The sequence below is a fragment of the Cololabis saira genome, chromosome 12 (genome assembly GCF_033807715.1).
Source record: "Cololabis saira isolate AMF1-May2022 chromosome 12, fColSai1.1, whole genome shotgun sequence".
Taxonomy (NCBI): Eukaryota; Metazoa; Chordata; class Actinopteri; order Beloniformes; family Belonidae; genus Cololabis; species Cololabis saira.
Genome location: NC_084598.1, coordinates 13,033,833 through 13,054,330, shown reverse-complemented (window position 1 = coordinate 13,054,330; position 20,498 = coordinate 13,033,833). Strand labels below are relative to the sequence as shown.

The 20,498-nt window shown below is 49.5% G+C and overlaps 1 protein-coding gene across 1 annotated transcript in view; it reads left to right on the top strand.

Moving 5' to 3' along the window:
* Nucleotides 1–19,761, top strand: part of skia (v-ski avian sarcoma viral oncogene homolog a) — a 63,282-nt gene extending 43,521 nt beyond the window's left edge. The window contains exons 2-7 of the mRNA XM_061735580.1: nt 11,978–12,094; nt 12,499–12,614; nt 13,374–13,693; nt 13,774–14,102; nt 15,191–15,421; nt 16,341–19,761. Coding sequence (XP_061591564.1) covers nt 11,978–12,094; nt 12,499–12,614; nt 13,374–13,693; nt 13,774–14,102; nt 15,191–15,421; nt 16,341–16,526 — 1,299 coding nt within the window. The 3' untranslated portion in view covers nt 16,527–19,761. The remainder of the gene's footprint in view (nt 1–11,977; nt 12,095–12,498; nt 12,615–13,373; nt 13,694–13,773; nt 14,103–15,190; nt 15,422–16,340) is intronic.
* Nucleotides 19,762–20,498: the final 737 nt, after the last annotated feature.

The following is a 20,498-nucleotide window of genomic DNA, read 5'->3' as shown; positions in this document are numbered from 1 at the left end:
TCGGATGATGGGCTCAGTGTGGCTCTCGTATTGACCCTATACGTCTGCAAATGCATTAGTGTGGCCACGCTCGGCCCACTTAACGCGCAACTATAACAAACACGCCCATCAATAGATACAGCCGCCTTTTTATGCGGCGTATAGTGAGCCGCTGTCTCGCTTGTGAGGGCCCAGTGTGTTCGGCAGTCTGGGCCTGTCAGCCGACGGCCTGGTTCAGGAGAGCGCCGGTGGCTCGTCGCGGCGTCTCAAGCAGCTGACGGCCTGACCGAGTCCCACCACGCAGACAGGAAGGGAGAAGAGAGCAGCCTCTGGCCATCCGAGCTCTACTCTCTCAAAGACTTGTTGTTTTGTGTGAAGTGAGGGATCAGTCATTACAGAAGCAGCCTGATTTTCTGCTAAACAACACAGCCGAAGGGGAGCTTTACTTGCATTTTGAGACCATTTAGAACGGATGTAGTTTTGGATATTCAAAAAGAAAAAAAAAAAGGATCATCCATAATTCCCTCCTGAACTGTATTATTTTATAAGATGGGACAATTGTATCTCCGTTCTGTATTATTTATATATGTTCAAACTTTTTTATCGATTCCCATTTCCAGTTTTGCTTCAGAAAACCTAGACATTTTTGAAAAGGAAGCTTTTATGTTGCGTCTCTGTGAGATTTAGACCAAAAGATGTCACAAAAATGTAATTAAGACCTCGGGAAACGTCATCGACTTGTTAAAATAGGGCAGAATATGTCTCCTTTAGGATTCTGCATGAGATGTCCGCTGCTTTACCCCCCCCTGGGACATTTCTGTGTGCACAAAATCCCGATTTGATATAAATGTAGCTGCCACGTTAATTCTGTTTTTAAATATTGAGAGCAGAAACCATCTGATCCAGCCCCAGAAACAATCATCCCTGCATATCTGTCACCAGTATTTATCCTGAGTGGCCCTGCAGTCATTTCCCCCTCGAAATAGCAAACAGCTTTCAGCCTGCTCGCCCTGGTTTTGAAATCCTCTGGGCAGGATATGTTGTTGATCCTGGTTTTTAATGACGGGGACGGGGCAGATGACAACTTATCCATCACTGCTGACCTCCTCTGGCATCAACCCCTCAGACAGCCAGATAACGCTCCGGGCAAAAGAGTCGGGTTGCTGGGAAAACTGGTGAATGTTCTCCTGGAAATGTGTGTCAGCTGCTTTAACTGTCGCTGCAGAACTCGCGCGGCGGTTCAGACGGTGTCAAACTAGCTCCACGTGCTAAATAAGAGTTACTACTGTAGCATTTTCTTCCAACCATTCTGCGCTAACTCCAGCAGAAGACACAGGAAAGCACAGTCGAGCTGGATAATCACACTTATATTTATTCATTTATTCTGAGCCAATGACCTCCCTTGCTCACCGTGCCCCCCGCCCTCCTGTAGACGGCAGCCGAGCGTGGTTTTATGGGGGCTCCCTCCAGACACAGCTACGTTAACACATTCCATTACCCTTCAAACCAACACATCGCCTTCGCCGTCTCAATCAAGACCTGCGGGCTTGTTTATGTGATGAACAATTCATTTGCAGCTGCTGAGTCACAGCACACCGCTGGTATCCCATGAGCCTCTTTATTTGTGTATTATTTATATACGTTGGAGCTTATTGGAAGCATCAGTGCAGCCGTACATCACAAGTCTTTGGAGAAAAGATCTTGTCATACGTTGGATCTTAGTTTTTTTTTTTGGTTCATCTGATCAGTTTAGATTTGTAGGTGAGGGCTAGCTCTAAATCTTGAGACTGTTTCATGCCTGTTGTACGTTCCCAAAACCAGATCTTGATTTCAGAAAAAAAACTGTTTTTATAGCAATATATGATATTTGTCTCGTCATTCATGTTATAGTCGAAATGGCTTCTACATTTGTATTTGTGGTTGTGTTGAGCCTGCGCTGCTGTACACATCCGGAAGGTTTTGCAAAAATACACACGTGTAGTTTCATAATGTACCCTTCATATGCATGTTTCATAAGTTATAAACAGTTCAAGTAACTACAATCGGAGGTCCTGCGGCGCATACGCTAAGAAAGAGAATGGGACCAAACATTGATAATAAAAACGGTCACCAACTAATTTAATTGTCGAATATTGTCTGCAAAAATAATTTTAACAGAGTGAGGCATTGCCTTCCCGACCTTCTCAGCTGAAGATTGCGTATGTGCAATAGCGTTCAGCGATCCCTGAGGGATCTTTCTGGCACCAAAGAACATTTAAAGATTTTTACTTTAACAACCTTGTGCAAAATTTCAAAGCTGACGGCTAAATAAGAGTCGTTTAATAATAGACCTGAAAACACCTGGTGTCAAGGTCTTAATCCAGGCTGTTTAAGTCCAGACATGTCTTAGATTCAGTGAGTCAAGTACAAATGACGTTGACTGTCGGTCAACAGGAAGTTCATTATTAACCGAGAAAAGCCGTGTGGATTTAGTCTGCAGCTTAAACCTGACACTCGACTTGAGACTGAAGCCGAACACGTGCGACAGCAACACGCCAGTGAAGGAAGCCGTCTTCATGATACCCAAGATAGACGAGGCGTGTCCCTCGTGCAGCTTCATACAAAAGCTTAGAATGTCATAATCGACCGTTCCTGATGTATAATCCATTGTGGCCGAGGTAAAACAGTCTCCTGCGGACGGCTCAATCTACTCCAGCTCGGCAGATAATGTCTGTAATGGTGGCGTTTGTCAGCGATTCCCAGGAGGCAGCATCTTTATCAGCCTCCTTCCTGCTGTAGGTGTCAGTGAGACGGCGAGGGTGAAGGAGAGAGCTTACGGCTGTAATTGGTGGTCGGTCCCCGTCGCTGGTGGAGGAGATCTCCGGGGATAAGGCTTTAGCAGGCGTAATGATGCCTGTAAGATGAGAGGGGATTTGACTTGGAGCCCCCACCCTCTCTTAAATCCTCCTCATCCCCCCTCCTGACAGGAGGACCCGGGGACGTCAAGGACGCGTGACGCACTCGCAGGGCGGCGGGCCAACATTCGCCGGTCTCCTGTGACACATTAGGAACTTAGACACATCAAGTTCAATGAATGCAAATGATGTCACCACGGCGACTAATTCTTCCTGTCAGATATCATATTGTAGAAAGTCCTGATTCTGGAGGAGCTTAACCTGTCTTAAATCCGTCCAGATTAGTGGAAATGTCCTGCAGTAGAACTGTGCGGGGGGAGGGAGTGGGGGGGCGGTGGCGTCTTGTTGGGTGCGTTCATCTCAGAGGGGCGGAGACGCTTTTGATTTGTGGGAGTGGTTTGTTTGCTTTTTAGTTCTTGGCCTTGCTCCGTCTGTCTCAGTCGCTGTGGTGTTTACTGTACTGCGCGCGTGCACGTGCACATGCACTCTTGGCTTGGTTGTCACATTTGCTGCAGTCTGGACTCGGGTTCATGAAATGCCAGCTTGACTTCCAGCAAGTAAGTAATACTTGGAAGATCAAGCCGTGTGTATGCGTGGGTGCGTCTGTGCCCGCGTGCACCCTCTGGTGCTATTTATGTTCTTGCTCAGCCGTGCGACTTAACCCCTTCACGAGCGGCTCTGACCCCGGGGCCCGTTAACACGGCGAGCAGAAATATGGCCCCACGTTCCCCGAGCCGGCACAAACCTCACAGACGCACTCCTCCCCTCATTAACCATAATTCACATCTGGCCCGCTTTAAAGCGCGGCCGGCCCTCTGCACCCATGCGAGGAAACGATCCATCAGCAGATTCCTCCTCCCCCCGGGGAGCGGGACTCTTCTTCTCTTCTCTGCCGATCTGCGGCTCCGGACGGATTTCACCGCCGCCCTTCATCAGCCAGTCTGATTCCTGGAAACAGCTGGTGCTTCACGCCGACGTCACGGCGGCTTCATTTCACGCGCCAGTCAGTCGTTTTGCTCTTCAAACTAAAGTCACCTCTTGATTTACATCTTCCATGCTTCATGAGCTTCTCCACCTTATTTTGTTGACGTGTTTATAATTGAGTGCCCCCCCCCCCCCCCCCCAACCACCGCTGCCACCCACCCGGTAACTGACTGGTTTAATAAGTGCCCGCGTCTGTATTCCTTTATTGATATTGCAGCTCCGACAGGTTTATTTTATGAACTGTTTTATGGATCTCAATCTAAAATGCAGTCGTTGTTGTTGTTTTCCTTCTCCATCCCCTCAAACCCCCATAATTCAGTAGTTCCCGTGAATGTTGATCGCACGGACGCTTCTCGGTACAGATGTTGGTGTCTGTGTTTAATTCCTTCATAACGTGTAAAATCGCAGGACGATTCCGAAAACGAGAAGCTGTGGAATCGCCAGCTGTATTTACTTACCCTCCCACTTTCTCCCTCCCCTCCTCCTCCTCCTCTTCCTCTCCCTCCCCGTCGTGTCCATCTCCAGCTTTCCGTCTCCTCGTCCGTCAGATCCCCAGCTCGCTCTGGCCGAGGACGACCGGTCTCTCCTCATTCCCACGGAGAGAGTTGCCAAAGCAAATTTGGCGAGAGGAAATGGAGACCCTGCTCCCCAAACCTCCCAATCTCTTCCCTTTCCTTCGCTTTTTCCCTGCGTGTGTGTGTGTGCGCGTGTGCGCGTGTGTGTGTGTGTGTGCGTGTGTGCATGCGTGTGCGTGTGTGTGTGTGTGTAGCTGTGGGAAGGCCTGTGGTACAAGAGGAATCATTTATTGTCCTCCCCTCTCATTATTCCTGCTGTCAGTTTTTCCATGCACACTGAAAGCGGTCCCGGTTCGGCCCATGCAGCAGGTTGCAGCCGACGGGCCTTTCAGGCCCGTCACATAAACTTCTTGTGGTCTCGCCACTGAACAAGGTTGCAGGTCGTAGGAAGCCGGGTTCAGCATCTGGTTTTTGTGTCTAAACTGGCTTTTTTTTCTTTTTGTTTTCTCCCGCTCTTGTTGCCTCTCTCTTCTTTTTCTTCTTCTTCTTCTTCCTCTCATCCTCAGATGTTTTCAGTGTTCTTCGGACCGCGGTTCTCGTTAGTTTCCGAGCCGGGTCCTGCTCCAAGGGGTTAACCTCACTTCGTCTGGCGTCATAGCCAGGCGATAGCAGAGGCTGCAGGTTTAGCTTCCACACCAAGGAGCTAATACAGCCAATAAAACATGTTATACTAAGCTAATATAACATCGCTTCTCCCCTTTAATTTCTCTCTCCGGTACTCCGGCGTTTGATGAGTACCAGCTGTGTCGTCTAGTTGTTTTTCAGCCCCTCAACTTGACCAAAAACACATTTTGTGATGTCTTGAGCTGCTGTCTTCACCAGACGTTGTTTTTCATCTGCTGAAGCGAGCGTTTAACCTTTACCAGAGCCGCTCGCAGCAGCTCTGGGAGGCTCCCCCATGTTTTGTCTGCCGCTCCGTCTGAGCTCTTCCTGGAAGTCCAAGCCTCAAAAACCACCACAAAATAGAAATAGGACTTTAAATGTCAGATTTTTCGTACCAGACCGGTCCTTCAGAGGAGGATTCTGGGAAGTGTCGGGAGATGTGGCGCGTTCTGGGCGAAAGAGCAGCGCTTTTCGTCTGGCGTCTGTCTTTCATCTGGTGGGAGAATGTGGGCGGAGCTGCCGGCGGGGTAAATGAGGGGTCTATTTGAGGAGAGGTGGTACGGGCAGGTACCTCTGGGGGCCTGAACATCTGCACAAACATCAGCATACCCACAATCCTCTGAGTTCAGCTATCCCAACAAGTTAACACTTGCTCTAAATAACTCCAAAGTTGTTAAATGAACACCGTTACTTTAAGTGCTGAGCGCAGGGAAACGTACTTCTTAGTACATCAAAGCGAATATTAGATGAGGTCATTTCAAGTCTACTCAGCAAACCAGTTCACCTCAAAGACGAAGCTGCGCCTCAGCAAGTCTGCAAACTCGTGAATAATAAGAATGATTTGATCCTTCGCAGCGTAGTGCAACAGCCCGGCTCTCGTAGAGCGTTTTTGGGATTCGCTCGGTGGAAGACAGAGGGCCTATTGTTCTCCGCCACTCCTCCGCCAAGGAGACGGTGGTGGGATGAAAGTGCTGCCAGACTCGGTGCTCTCGCTCGCGTGCACGTGCGCGCGCGGCCCACAGTCGAGGAATCTCACTGGAGCGAGCGGCTCTGGTGCTCTCCGGCGTGTTCGTCTGCTGCAGAGCGCCGCGCCACCACGCAACACACAGTTATTACTACATCTCACATCCCTCCAGCATCGTGTTTGTTTGCTCGGAGGGTGAGAGCTGATGAAGCTGAGCGTTACGGCTGCTTTACTTGTCATTTCTGAGAGCAGGAACGACTTGTCGTCTGACACCTGCCTGCTTTGCACCATGTGTGGGGGTTTTTTTTCTCTTGTTTTGTTTTTTTTGTGGTCGGCGCTATACCGAGGCGAGCTCTCGTTTTGCCTCCAGGAAGGGTCCCTCCCGTTCCGCGGCAAGGGGGGGCCCCCACAGAGAGAGGCTGTGCGGGGGCCAAAGCCAGGTCACGGGCTGGGTGCGGCTCGGCTCGCCCCTCCCGAGCAAAGACGGAGCAAAGAAAACAGGTCGCTTGGCCTTTCATCTCGGCCTACTGACGGTTGATGACGGTTTATGCAGTCAGTGCTTCTGTTTTTCTTTGATTTAAAAGTTTTGGAAACAGATTCCAAAAATTGCTAAGTTGTTACTAAGGAAACACCTCTTTGGGTAATTTGATTGACACCAGCCCCCTTCAGCCGTGAGACCACGGTAGAAGCTGTTCCATCCATCAACCAAACCTCCTCCTCTCTCGCTCGGCATGCGGACTCTTGCTTGTTTGCAGAGGACATCCTGTGATCGGTGACACAGGAAGTGCTCTCAGACAGATAGACAAGAAGAAGCAGGGTGAAAGGGTGGTGGTTTGGAAAGGAGGGAGTGACAGAAAAGGAAGCAAGGTGGTGCAGAGAAACGACAGATTGCATCAAGGAGGATTGTGCGTGACTTTAGCGAAGGCGCTCTGTCATCAGGGTGGCTCTGCTCAAAGCTCGTGGGATCCTGTTTTCAACACCGGACCGCGGTTTGCTTGTTTAGTTTCGACTCGGCCCGACCGTGTTTCCCAGGGTCGGGTTTTGAGAAGCCAGTAATTGTGGAAAACTTTACACAAACATTCCTTCTTTTCTTCCTGCTGTTGACATTAAAGCAGCATCACACACACACCTTTCATCCATCTGGATCATTTCATCACAAGGATGACTGCGGATGTCCAGAGACAAACCATCCAAACCCATGCAGATGTCAGGACACGGCTTCTGACTCGCTGCAGGAGTTTGTAGACATCCTCGTCCCTTACAAATGTCTCCTGGACAAAGCAGCTCTGGTCTGATCGGGACTATTTGACTGTTTTGTCCTGAAGCCTGCGATGTCTCGTGTGCATGTGACAAAGCAGCATAGACGTGCAGACGCAGGAACTCGAGCTGCGAGGCGTTTCTTCGACCGAGAAAACCCCACCCATCCTGTCTCCGCCGCAAACGCGTTCACACACAGCCGCGCTAGCAGACGCGGCGTGCACGCGGTCACGTGCGTCGGCGCGTCCCCGCGCACGCAGCAGCTGAGACATGCCTGACTCTCTCGCTGTTTCCACACATGCTGCCCCATGACTTAACGCTTTGTGAGTTTCTCGCGCAGGGGATGTTCCTGACCGCCATGTGTGAAGTCGCGGGCTGTAAATTAGCATCTGACAGATGTGTGCTGCAGAGGTCGGCAGGCCGGCTGGCGCTCGGGCAAAAACCTCTCCGGCCTCAGCTCCGCCTGAGATAAAACGCCACTTTGAGAGATGCCGGTGTAAAGGTGGCGTGTAAAAGGCGTCAGACGTGATTAAAAGGTCTGGTTCTGCAGCAGGCGCTCTCAGCAGGTCTCACCCGGTCCCGGGTCGGGGTCTTTGCTGGTTTTCAGCCACGGCCCCCTTGTAAGGGCGCGAGGCGAGGCGCTGCAGTCCCAGGGACCCTCACGGGTGAGACATCGCGGCCTATAACGGGGTCATTTTAAGCGCTTCAAATTATAGTGAAATTGCAGCGCTTCTAATTTCTGCACCGGAGCCGCCCGAGAGCCAGCGCCGCTGACACCGTTTAAGTGGGAATTCCCAGCCCGACCATTCGCCTCATGTCTCACAGTCCCACTGCTCGGTGATCTAGACGAGCAGATTTGTCTCTGCCCAAAGCCCCTCCTCCTCCTCCTCATCCTCCTCCCCGCTTCTGAGCCCCGCGAGCCGAGTTGCCAACTTTCTGTTGACCCCCCGACGCTCTGCACTGTCCAAGATTCTCCGGGACCGGATCTCATCCTGCTGGAGAGTCGCAGCGCTGGCAGCTCGTGGTCCACGAGACGAGGACTGGCACGTGGCACGGAGACTCTGCCCAGAGCCAGCATCGTGTGTGTGTGTGTGTGTGTGTGTGTGTGTGTGTGTGTGTGTGTGTGTGTGAGTGTGTGTGTGTGTGTGTGTGAGAGAGAGAGAGAGAGAGTTCAGCCACACTCTGGGCTAAGCGCTCGCCTGCAGCCCTCTGGCCCGGCTCTGCTGCAGTGATATGTAGGACAAATCTCCTCATCTCCAGATAACCCACAAACCTCCCAACGACAGCCGCTCTTCAGCCACACTTGCAGCGTCTGACTTCAGGCTCGTCTGCTTAGGAGATGCAGTGATTAAAATTCATTTAAAAATGAATACAAATAAAGAAGACCTTTGAATATTATGACAGATAATACTGTAGACCTTAAACAGGACACATTATGACAAAAAAAACAAACAAACAAGCTTGTGGGTGTGTATTTGGGTATTTGAAGTGAACGTAAACGTGCCGCAGCCCTGTTACTGTCCAACGACGCCTCAGTCAGATCTGAAAGGCATTGTGACATCACAGACCCAGATCCATCCTGCCCGTCCCCCCACAAAATGAAGGCCCATCAGTCACGTAGCAGACTCCGCCCCCTAAACCTGCTGCTATTAGGAGATTTACATTTAACCATGGTTTACATTTGCATGGATGTGCAAAGCTGTGAGACGGGTCTAAAAACGAGCGTTGAAGACCACTGGAGTTGAGTGTCCAGCTCACCCAACAACACCGTCTGCTATGAACGGAGCGTTAATGGTGCGCTCGACCTTAGGAACGACCTTTCCCCACAACAAAACCCCTCATCAGCTGAGGAGGAAATAAAGAAATCTGCCGGTCGTGGAAAGACTCCGATGCTGTCATGGAAAGTGGTTGAAAGTCACGGCGTCGTGCTCCAGGGACGCGCTGGAACGAGGATGCTCGCCGCTTCCCTGCGAGAGCGCGTCTAGTTACACAGACATGTGGCAAGGCGTGACGCCCGGCCAACGCGGCTGGAAGGGGGAAGGCACGCAGCCCGTTAGCGACGACCACCTGTTGGCGGCGCGTGTGTGGAGCAGTGTGCTCGACCCGGTTTGTATGCGGATCTTATTCACTTTTGCTGCATGTCAATGCAGCATCTGTCGTCGAGGACCGTCTAAAATGAGAGACGGCATGAACACATGATGGACTTGATCCCCTCTGGAGATGCGTTTGGATGGACAGAACCAGTCCAGATCTGATTAGCCGATGGTCACGACTTGTTCCGCCTTCACTCGTGATGGAAGTCTCTGTTTATTTGAACTGAGGTTTAGTGCTTTCACGCGCTCTCTCCCGTAATCCAGACCAAAACCACCGACACCAGACCCCCAAACGGGGCGGCTAGAGTCCCAATCACTAGGAATGGGTGATATTTTACCGTTCACGATAAACCGTCGAAAAAATCGCGTTAAATCGACGCGGAAGGAAGGAAGGAAGGAAGGAAGGAAGGAAGGAAGGAAGGAAGGAAGGAAGGAAGGAAGGAAGGAAGGAAGGAAGGAAGGAAGGAAGGAAGGAAGGAAGGAAGGAAGGAAGGAAGGAAGGAAGGAAGGAAGGAAGGAAGGAAGGAAGGAAGGAAGGAAGGAAGGAAGGAAGGAAGGAAGGAAGGAAGGAAGGAAGGAAGGAAGGAAGGAAGGAAGGAAGGAAGGAAGGAAGGAAGGAAGGAAGGAAGGAAGGAAGGAAGGAAGGAAGGAAGGAAGGAAGGAAGGAAGGAAGGAAGGAAGGAAGGAAGGAAGGAAGGAAGGAAGGAAGGAAGGAAGGAAGGAAGGAAGGAAGGAAGGAGAGAGCAGGAGGGAGGGAGGGAGGAAGATGGAAGGAAGAAAGAAAGAAAGAAAGAAGGATAAATTCCCGTTGATGACGTTTTTGTGTAACAAACATGGCGGATCTGAGAGCGAGATAGATTTATAGTTACAAAGATGGAGTTGAATTTTTTTTTTTTTATCGTCATTTTTATCGTTATTGGGATAAATGCCAGAAATTATCGTGATATATTTTTTAGTCCATACCGCCCATCCCTACCAATCACTTGGGGAACTGTCGGCGTCTGTCTGAACCGGACCAAAAGCAATGAAGCGCATAATTTAGGACTACACTGTAGGATGAACTGCACCACACACCTCTGAACGGGTTCCCTCTCCTTTGGGGGCTCCAGCCCGTCAGATCCTTCATCCAAATCCGCGTTTCATGTTAAATACCAGCATGGATAATTTTATTTGACGGTTTTCAGATGGTGGCAAAAGTGAAGCCTGGAACCAAAGGGGCTTTCTTTCGTTTGAAAGGCCTCCTGTAGCTCGCGTACCGCATCACTTTGACTCTATTTCATCCGCATGCTGCAGTCCACGCGGATCCACCGACCTATGAAGCTAAATGTTGTTTGTGTGGATCTGCGCTGCGCGTGACCTCCGCCGTGACGCCGCCGTGCGCACGGCCATGAAAGTGTGCAGGGTGACTGTCAGATAACTGCAGGAAAAAACCGCACGACGTGAACTTGACACTTGACGACAATCATGCTTCTTAATCACACGATTGAAACTTTACTTTCAAATAGTCTTTATGTTTATGCTGTGTGTGTGTGTGTGTGTGTGTGTGTGTGTGTGTGTGTGTGTGTGTGTGTGTGTGTGTGTGTGTGTGTGTGTGTGTGTGTGTGTGTGTGTGTGTGACAGCTGGTGACAGCCACAGCTCGGAGAGACTGAGGTCATCACCACAAAGCTCGTCGAACAGGAGGGGGGGGGGGGGGGAAACAAACCCCTGCTTGTCTGTCTGTACTAGTTTATCGGCGTGTGACGGACGCACACGCACTCGTGCACGCGCGCATGCACTGGCCGGGTCACCTCTGGCCTCCTCTCCCGGCTGCCCATGAGCAAACACACTTAGCTGGGCTGGACAGCGAGCGTGTCTTGGTGGACTCGGCAGCTTCCCCCCCAGAAATAGAAAGACGCTCAGAAGCCGACAGGCTCCTAAATTTAACCCTCTGGCACTCGCAGCGCCCGACACCTCTGCTGGCACGCCGCTGTCAGAGATGCTGCTGGTCAGTCTGACGCTCACTGTTTTACTTTGTTGACGTTTCAGTGTGACAGCCTTCTTGCCGTCTGTCTGGGACAGTTTTCATACCTTCGTTGCCGGTTCAAACCCGTTTCTAGACTAGTTTTTTTTTTTTTTTTCCTTTACACAAAATGTTTCCTCATCAGTCGTATGCTCAGAGAAATGTTGACCCTGGTGCTTTTTATGGGTTAATCTTTTTATTTTACATGCCTCAAATCCCTTTTCTACCTCTTTCATGACACTTATCAGACATATTTTTTTATTTTTATCCCCCCAAGTTACCTAAATCTCCTGCAGTCCACCTGGATTTAGTTTGGCGGCTCGTGTTAGTAAAGAGCATCCTTTCAGCTCGGTTCACAGCAGCGTTTTTTTTTAACGGGCGGCGTCATTTAAAACACTCTAATATGTAAAGAAAAATCGTCTTCTTTAATGTCAATCCTGTCACTTTCTAACTAATGGCGGATTATATGAAGCTCCTGATCATGTGATGGTGATGTCATAAACCCTGTAAGAAAATGCTTTTCCAACCTCTCTTAAACGTACACATGCGGCGGTACGCCAACACCAAGAGGAACGCCCTCCACCGTAGCACGCCGGCTCTGAAATAAAACCTCTTTCTTTTCCTTCAGGCGCACGATCCCATCCCGATGAAGAAACCCAAACACGAAGACGTCCCGTCCCAGTCGCCGGCGGCCGACAGAGAGAAGCACCACGACTGGCTCCAGTCGCTGTCCGCCCCCAGCAAGGTGGGTGCAGCTTGTGGTGATGAGTGATTCATGGTGCAGGGGATGAAATGTCAGGTAATATTATATGAACGTTTCTGGATGGGGGAAGCGCTTAATTTTAGATTTGGCAAGCTGCGCTAACGGAGAAGGGTAACGGTAGACGCCGCAGGCCTGGAGAGAGCGCTGAAACAGAATACACCCACATTAATGGATGTGCCACATGAAAGATTAATGCAGCCAAAATCTAGAGGGTCTTCACACCGACCCTTTTCCCATCACCCCAACGCGTCCCGGTGCTAACTCTCACACATCTGACCTATTTTAGGGTCAACTGCAGCAGGCGCGTAACACCTGGGTACCGCTGCTGGTTCAGTAGCTACTTCTCTGTTAGCTGTAAATGAAACCGTGCCGTTGTCTTCCTCCAGGGCATCAACTGCATCCAGCCCCGACAGAGGCCCTCGGCGTTCAGACCCTGGTCCCCGCACATATCTGCTGGCGACAAGGAGCCCCCCTGCCACCCCCTGGCCCTGCTGAGAGACAGGTGAGTCCCGCACAGCGCACGACAACCACATCCCCAACCAACCACCTCCCACATTCCAGCTGATCTGGCCCAGTTTCTCCTGAAGTGGGAAGAAGGAGCTGCAGACTAGGGCTGCACGATTAATCGTAAAAAAATCGCGATCTCGATTCATGCTTGAACGCAATCTCATTTCCAAATGACGACGATTAAAATTTTTTTTTTTTTTTTTTTTTTTTGATTGTTTTTATGTTCAATGTCAGCTGTTACAAAGTTGATGCCAGTCTTTTATCAGGCACCATCATATTTTTTGTAACGTTTACCTTTTGTATCGGCAGCTTCTTAATAGCAGCAAAAGGCAATAGGGGTTCATCCCAGCCAGAGGAATAATTTGTTGCCTCAGAACTACAGGATCTGTTACAAGTCCCCTTTCTGAAAGGGTGTTCAACTCAGGGAGGAACAAATATTGTTCAAAATTGTTATTATTGTTTAAATTATTCAAAGGTTTGTGTAAAGAAGACAAGAGATGTTTATTGTTATTATATTTTTGTTCAGCTGTTGCAAAGTTAAAGTAATAAGTGCAATAAATTTTATATTGGAAAGAAATCGTGAGAGAATCGTGATCTCAATTCTAAGCAAAAAAATCGTGATTCTCATTTTGTCCAGAATCGTGCAGCCCTACTGCAGACCTGTTCGTTTGAATGTTCCCTGGTTGGCACAACGCACACGACGTTAAGTTGATTACACGAGATCACATACCTCCACTGTTTGGCCTCCTTTCAGCTTCTACAACTACAAGAGTCTGGAGAATGCCGTGGCCCCCAATGTCGCCCTCACACCGCTGCCCATGGGAAAGATGGGGCCCCTGTCCCCGTCGGTGCCGAGCACTTCCCACCCGAGCGGAGGCGAGCCCCCAGCGGAGGCCGCCGACTCCAGGCCTCGCAAGAGAAAAGCTACAGAAGAGCTGCCGCCCCTGGCACCAGAGGTCCCCTGCCCTCCAGCCTCCTCTACCAGCAAGCTGCCGCCGCCACCACCACCGCCGCCGCCGCCTCAGGAAGACAAGGACTCTGAGGTGGAGATAGAGGTGGAGAGCCGCGACGAATGTAAGCAATGAGCCCCGAACCTGCATCGGCCTGTCGGTTCACCCACGCCTCACTCTCTCGTCTCTGATTTCTTTCAACAGTCACTTCGTCTATGTCCTCCCTGTCGTCGCCGTCCTTCACTTCGTCCAGCGGCTCCGCCAAGGACCTGAGCTCCCCGGGGGCCCAGGGGCCCGCCTGCACGATCACGTCGGCCGAATGCACGGCCCCGGCGGCGGCGCCCGTCGCCGCCCCCGTGACCCCGCCGGAGCTGGGGCTGGAGTCGGAGCTGGAGAGCCTGCGGCAGGCGCTGGACACCGGACTGGACTCCAAGGAGTCCAAGGAGAGGTTTCTGCACGAGATTGTGAAGATGAGAGTGAAGCAGGAAGAGAAGCTGGGGTCAGCCCTGCAGGCCAAGCGCAGCCTCCAGCAGGTACGCCCTTTTACATCCTGGTGTGACGGCGCTGCGCGTCAGCTGTTACCATTTGTTTTCTACACACCTTTTATCTCTGCTCTCGTTTACTATATTTCAAGACAACTGAATTGTCTGGGGAAAAAAATCACTTAATTGCATCTGTATTTCCAGCTGAGGGCATTGTTAATGTCAGTGCACATAAAAGTGTGGTGGTTAGGCTGCAGCTGGCAGACGGTTGGCGGAGGCGAAGCTGGTGTCTGTTCAAGCTGCAGTTGCTTTGTTACATACAGTACAGACCAAAAGTTTGGACACACTTCCGCATTTGTTTGAATGAGAAGAGGTGTCCAAACCTTTGGTCTGTACTGTATATATACGTTTATTTTAGGGAAGTACGCTTTGATTTGCATCACCTTTGGCTCCAAGTGTGGGTTTTCCCAGTGTTGCCTTTTACTCTTCAACTCAGAATTGATTGATATTTTGTAAAGTTGGGAAAATTACTGAAGCTCAGACGCCAAACTGCAGAGGCATAAGTCATTCCCACTGTCCGCAACACTTTGAATGAGTTGGCGAGTGATGACAAAGAGAGCGGATGTTGCTACAAAGGGAAAGGCCAGACTTCCATATTTATTTTAGGCTCCGTACTCAGAAGTACAAAAATGCCGACGAAGGAGTTTGTGTGGGTGACCAAGTCGAGGAGCATCCTGAGCAGCGATGAGCAGCTCCAGCATTCCTCTTTCACTTTGGGAAGGCGTCATGAATCTAAAAATCGGCAGAGGATTTATTTTAAAACAACCCACTCTGAAAGCTGTGAAGTCTCTGGAAAGGGCCGGTCGTTTTCAAAAGAGCCTCATGACAGACATCCGTGTTCCCATGAGACATGATGGGCGTGTTTTTACGGCACATGACACATTGACACTTCCGTCCTCTTCACCCACACATGACCCTCGGCCTGACGTAGCGCTGTGTAAACACTGACTTGAGTGCCGTCGTGGCAGATAGCAGCTCTCAGGTGTGAGCGGGGGTGTGGGGGGGGGCAGCAATGTGACACGTTAGCATCACACGACCCTGCAGACACTCCTCTCACTGCTACCACCTCTTCTTCAAAGGAGCTGGAGTTCCTGCGGGTGGCCAAGAAGGAGAAGCTCCGGGAGGCGACCGAGGCGAAGCGAAACCTGAGGAAAGAGATCGAGCGCCTGCGAGCCGAGAGCGAGAAGAAGATGAAGGAGGCCAACGAGTCCCGGATCCGCCTGAAGAGGGAGCTGGAGCAGGCCCGGCAGCTCAGGGTCTGCGACAAAGGCTGCGAGGCCGGACGGCTCCGCGCAAAGTACTCGGCACAGGTGAGTCCGGGCTCGGAGGTGTGGGTGGGAACTCTTCTAACACCAGGTTAATGATATGAAACACTGGGATCATAAATGAAACCTAACGGGGTGAAAACTGCAGACGATGGCGTCACCGCCTTCTCTCTCTCTCTCAAAGCGCTGTTTCACCTTCTCGCGAGAAAAAAAAGGTTCCTTTTTTTTCTCCAGTCAGGAATAAATGGGTGTAACCCCGAGTGCAGAGAAGTACGATAACCCCCCGGCCCCCGCCCCCTGAGAGGAAACAGGAAGCGACGTCAGCTTCCCTCAGGCACTATGGGAAATGCAGATTAGCCAAAACAAGAGGGAGGCTGTGCTCTCCAGCTGCGAGCGCATCCCTCCCCGCTGAGACGGCGGCCGTCTGTGGAAGGCTCTCGTCGAGATGAGAGGCGCTCGGTGCCGCCGTGGAGGGGAAACGAGCGCGAAGCAAGAAAAGCCAGTACCGTTGAGCATTTGCTCGGCGCCCCCGATACGCCGAGAAGCCCCGCTGTTTGCTAGAAGAGAGTAAAACTTAGTCTAGATTAATATCTGACTGTGTCACGTCTCAGACGGGAAGAGGAAGCCAGAAATATCCACGCTGACGGCTTCTCAGCAGACGCTAATCTCTCTCTCCTTAAAAAAGCTCACAGTTTTTGACTTTTTACACGAGGGAGGGAGTTTTTCTTCCCCGCTCTCGCCCGTGACCTCGAGCATGCTCAGAACGAGGGACGGAACCAATTTCAATGCTGTTTTAAGGTTTATTTACCATTTTAAATGGATCGTTAGTAGAACCGGACTGTATTTGATGCTTTTAATTTGATCACACGTTCCCAGCTAAAGTTAAATACAGTCCCAACGATATTTAAAAGCTAAAGAAGCAACAGAATGTGTGTAATCTTGACCCCTGCTTCATGTCTCCCAGATCGAGGACCTCCAGATGAAGCTGCAGCACGCCGAGGCCGACCGCGAGCAGCTCCGGGCCGACCTGCTGCAGGAGCGGGAGGCCAGGGAGCACCTGGAGAGGGTGGTGAAGGAGCTGCAGCAGGAGCTCTGGCCCAAATCCAGCGGCAAAGACGGGGCGTCCAAGCACATGGCGGCTGACAACTGAGCCAGCGGGAAACCTCAGTGCCCGACAGCTTCCCCGCCATCACCCCACAACACATTTCTGGCCATAAAACACGCGCTGAAGTCCCGGGCGTCCGCCGCGCCCCCCCGGAACAGTTTCAGTTAAACCTCGCCTTCTGACCAGACACAGATGAAATGAGGCCCATTAAAGCACCTTCGGCACTCGCAGGAATGAAAACCGGATCACAGCAAATACGAAGAAAGAAACTGCATCTTTATTTTTGCCCCCCCCCCCACCTTCCCCCGACCGGGAAATCGGACCGGGCCTTGGAACCGCACGAACGTGATCCTGTTGTTTCACAGGTGGGCGGATCTGAACCCCGGGACCCCCCCTCCCCCAAAAGGCCCGCACAGCTTCTCCTGAGGAATTTAGAGACTTTATAAGCTATTTAACAGACTACATAGTGATATGTAAGCAGCAGGATCCGCTGTTCCTCCGCGCTCCAAGACTCAAGTTAAGAAGAAGAAGAACAGAACATATAAATGGACTTCCGACAGCGCCACTGTGGTTTTGTTTGTTCCCCAGGAGGCCACTGAAGTCCGTCTCACATCGTTGGATTGCAGACTCGTGTATCTTGCATTTCCTGCTGCTCGCTCGGGATCGAACCTCCGGACTGAGGAACGCAAGTTGTAACACTTAAAGGCACCTTTTTTTCTTACCCAGCGAGCACTTGTTCTGGATGATCGGTGCCAGAGTCCAGCACTCTCCGCCTCACACGTACACGCAGGTCGCCATGTAAGGGTTTTTATTTCCTTTCTTTTCTTTTATTTGGGGGGAGCAAAACTCCGACTTTCAAAAAGAAGAAAATAACTCCGGACGTGAGCGTGGCCTTGTTTCCTTGTCTTGACTCTTTGAGTGATCGGTGGCATGTTTTTACTCCACTCGGCGTCATCTTCATCTTCATCCCCCTCCTCATCATCTGTGAAGTCGCAGTGGCCTGGACAGACTTTCTAACCACAAAATGTTCATTTTAATTAAATTAAGGTTTGTAAATATGAATACGTCTTTTTGTACTTTACAATAATGAATCGCACTTTTCATAACAAGATACTGTCAGAATGCATTATTGTACCACCTGCTATCGTTTCCCGCCTCTCTTTCGTATTGCGCGCGGCCGCCGCCGCCGCGGGAATCCAGTCGGGCGTTCTATCGATCACGCGTGCCGCCGGTAGATTTAACGCTCCGTTTTCTTACAGCAAAGTATTGTAAATAAAGAAAAAATAAAGTCTGTTGCTTGCCGACGGCAGGTTGGAATATTTTGGCGTCCAGCGTCCTCCCGTCCCGTCCCGACCCGTGGCGGCGGCGCTCGGGCTGCCGGCCCGGGACCCGGGCAGGGGGCGGCAGGGCGCTGGATCGCTGCGGGCGCATGAACAAACCGTAGAGCTGACTTCTCGGAGAGGGCGGGGGCCGTGAAGCTGCCACCACGCAGAGCAGTCAGAATGTACATTGTGTTTTTTTTTGCTTCGGTTCTGGATGTCGTTTTCAACGTGGAGATATTTTATTGCTCGTCTGTTTGTTTCACTTTTTTTCAATAGAAAACTCATATTTTTCTTTATGCATGACATTTTGACAAGGTTTGCCATACATATAGTCAGTTATTGGGCATTGATTACTGTACATGTAAGGGTTTTATTGTGTTATGTAATATAAAGCAACTTGTCTTATTTAGCAGAGGAAAGCATTATTATTAAAACAAAAAAACGACAAAAAAAGGCAAACGCTGTATTTTGTTTTTAAGGAAAAAAAAAAACCTTCACACTTGGAAAAAAACTAATAATAATAATAAAAAAGAGGAAAAAAAAAATCAATGCAATGCTGGAAAACCTCAAGTGCCTGGATGTGGGCCAAAGGTTTCCAGAGTAGGAACGCTGATGAGGCCCTCTCGTCAATTTCCTGTTTGCAGGTTTCAAATTAAAAGCCCCGTCTGTGCTCTGCAGCTCTTTCAGTCAGTATTCCTTGAACCAAGAAGTTTACACGTTTTCTTTCATTCTTCGGTGCAGAGAACAATTGAACAAAAGCTATGTTATTTAGACCTTTTTTTTTCTTAACGAATGCTTTACTCCGTTTGAGATCAGTGATGTGCATGTTCAGACAATTTTTATAGCAGATTTTTGCAAAGCCTCTCGCGTCGGTGAATTGTTACTTTGGATTTGTACATAAAGACCGAACTGTCGATGCCCACTTTTACCCATCAAGCATCACAAAGAGGGCGTTGTCGCCGCCCGGCCATTTCTTACCCGGCGTCGCCGACGTCGTCTGCAGAACAAGCTGTCCGTCACTTTGGCGGACCCAAATTGGTACATTTTGTAGAACTTTTTACGCTCAAACGAGCCGATAGCTTCTGTGTAGTTTATGTTACAAAGGCGTTCTTTTTGGGGGAAACAATAAGATTTGGCTTCTTGCGCTCTCTCCCTGGTAAAAGAGGAGAAGTGCAGTTTTATGATGTCTCGCTTTCTAAACCATTTTTGCTACATAATTGGCGGTAAAGCAGCAATAACAGTCCATCTTAACAGAAAAGTACTAGCCAGTGTGAAGATTTGAATAAGAATTTACAAATGTAAATATTTTTGTTTTTTTTCATTTACAATATTGTGTAATATATGTACATGGTGTTTCCTTTTCTCAAAGATATCTTTTCTTACAATAGCTGTTTTGTTTCTTTCTTTTTTTTTTAAGTTTGTGCTTGAACTAAAATGTTTCGGAGACAGTTGATGCTGTGCGTAAGAGAATATTCCCACATGAACATGTTAACCCAGTTCTTTCTTTCTTTTTTTTTTTTTTTTACTGTAGGTTCTTTATATCGAATGACGTTTTTTCACCAGTTCATATGTATTTTTAGCAGTACGTTTGGTATCTTATGGAGGACCGGCAGTGTGCGGTCCATTTCCTCCTCATCCTCATCCTCGTGTATCGTTTTAGCCCTGTGCTGCTGCTGATATACAGTTCTCCAAGTACTTTTAAGAGACGAGCTTTCTCCATTTATTAATGCTAAATATACAGTATGAACAGAAGCTTGGCTTACTCATGTATCTCGGTTGTTTCTTTTCCCACCTTCGTCCTCCTCTAACAACACCACTCCCTTCTCTAACGACATGGACTATATTGTAAAATAAAGGACTTTATGAGATTATGTTTGAAAATAGCTCTGCTTATATACTACAGTGACTGAATGTACAGTGTATAGATGCATTACCAGAAATAAAGTTGTTTGTCCAGATTGAACGACTCGGCTTCTTGTTTTTTTGCGTGGAGTTTTATAAAACGGCATCAGATGTCTGTCGTTCAGGGATCTTTGCTTCATCCGTATGAAATCCAGGAGGAACGGAGACATGCAGGAAAACGGCTGTCTGACGCCATCTTTCAATACGTGGCTTTGCTCTTCTTCACGTTGTGATACGACAAGTTTCTGTTAAGGATGCGCTTTCACTTAAAACTTGCATTTGCTGCAACATCAGACCAGATTTATATAAAAAAAAAGGGGCTCTTTATGCCAATCTTGGCACTAACCCATCATATAAATGCAGACAGGAGAAAGAGAGAGAACAAGGAAAGCGGGTTCAACAGATTTTCTGATTTACTGAAGAAAAGAAAGATTTAAATGTGAACTTTGTAGCATGCAGTGTGACATAAGCCAGGCACACAAAAAAAAAAAACTGATTTGAGCGTAAAAAGAACCAGGGTTCTGGATTTTTGGGCCGTGTTTTAGCCAAAATGTCCTGAAGATACAGTAAAGGGGTTTGGATGAAGCCTTGGGGATGATGCAGGGGTGTCATGCAATATGGTGGGAGCCAGAGGTGAAGAAAACGTTGGTGGGTCTCAAGGGTCTGCTTCACAAAGCCAGATGACTCAACCCTGAGCAGGTTCAGTTGAGCCGGTTTCAGAAACCGAGGTAGCTCATACTCGGAATCTGTTACCACGGTAACCGACTCCGTCAAGAGCAGGTTTACTTCAACA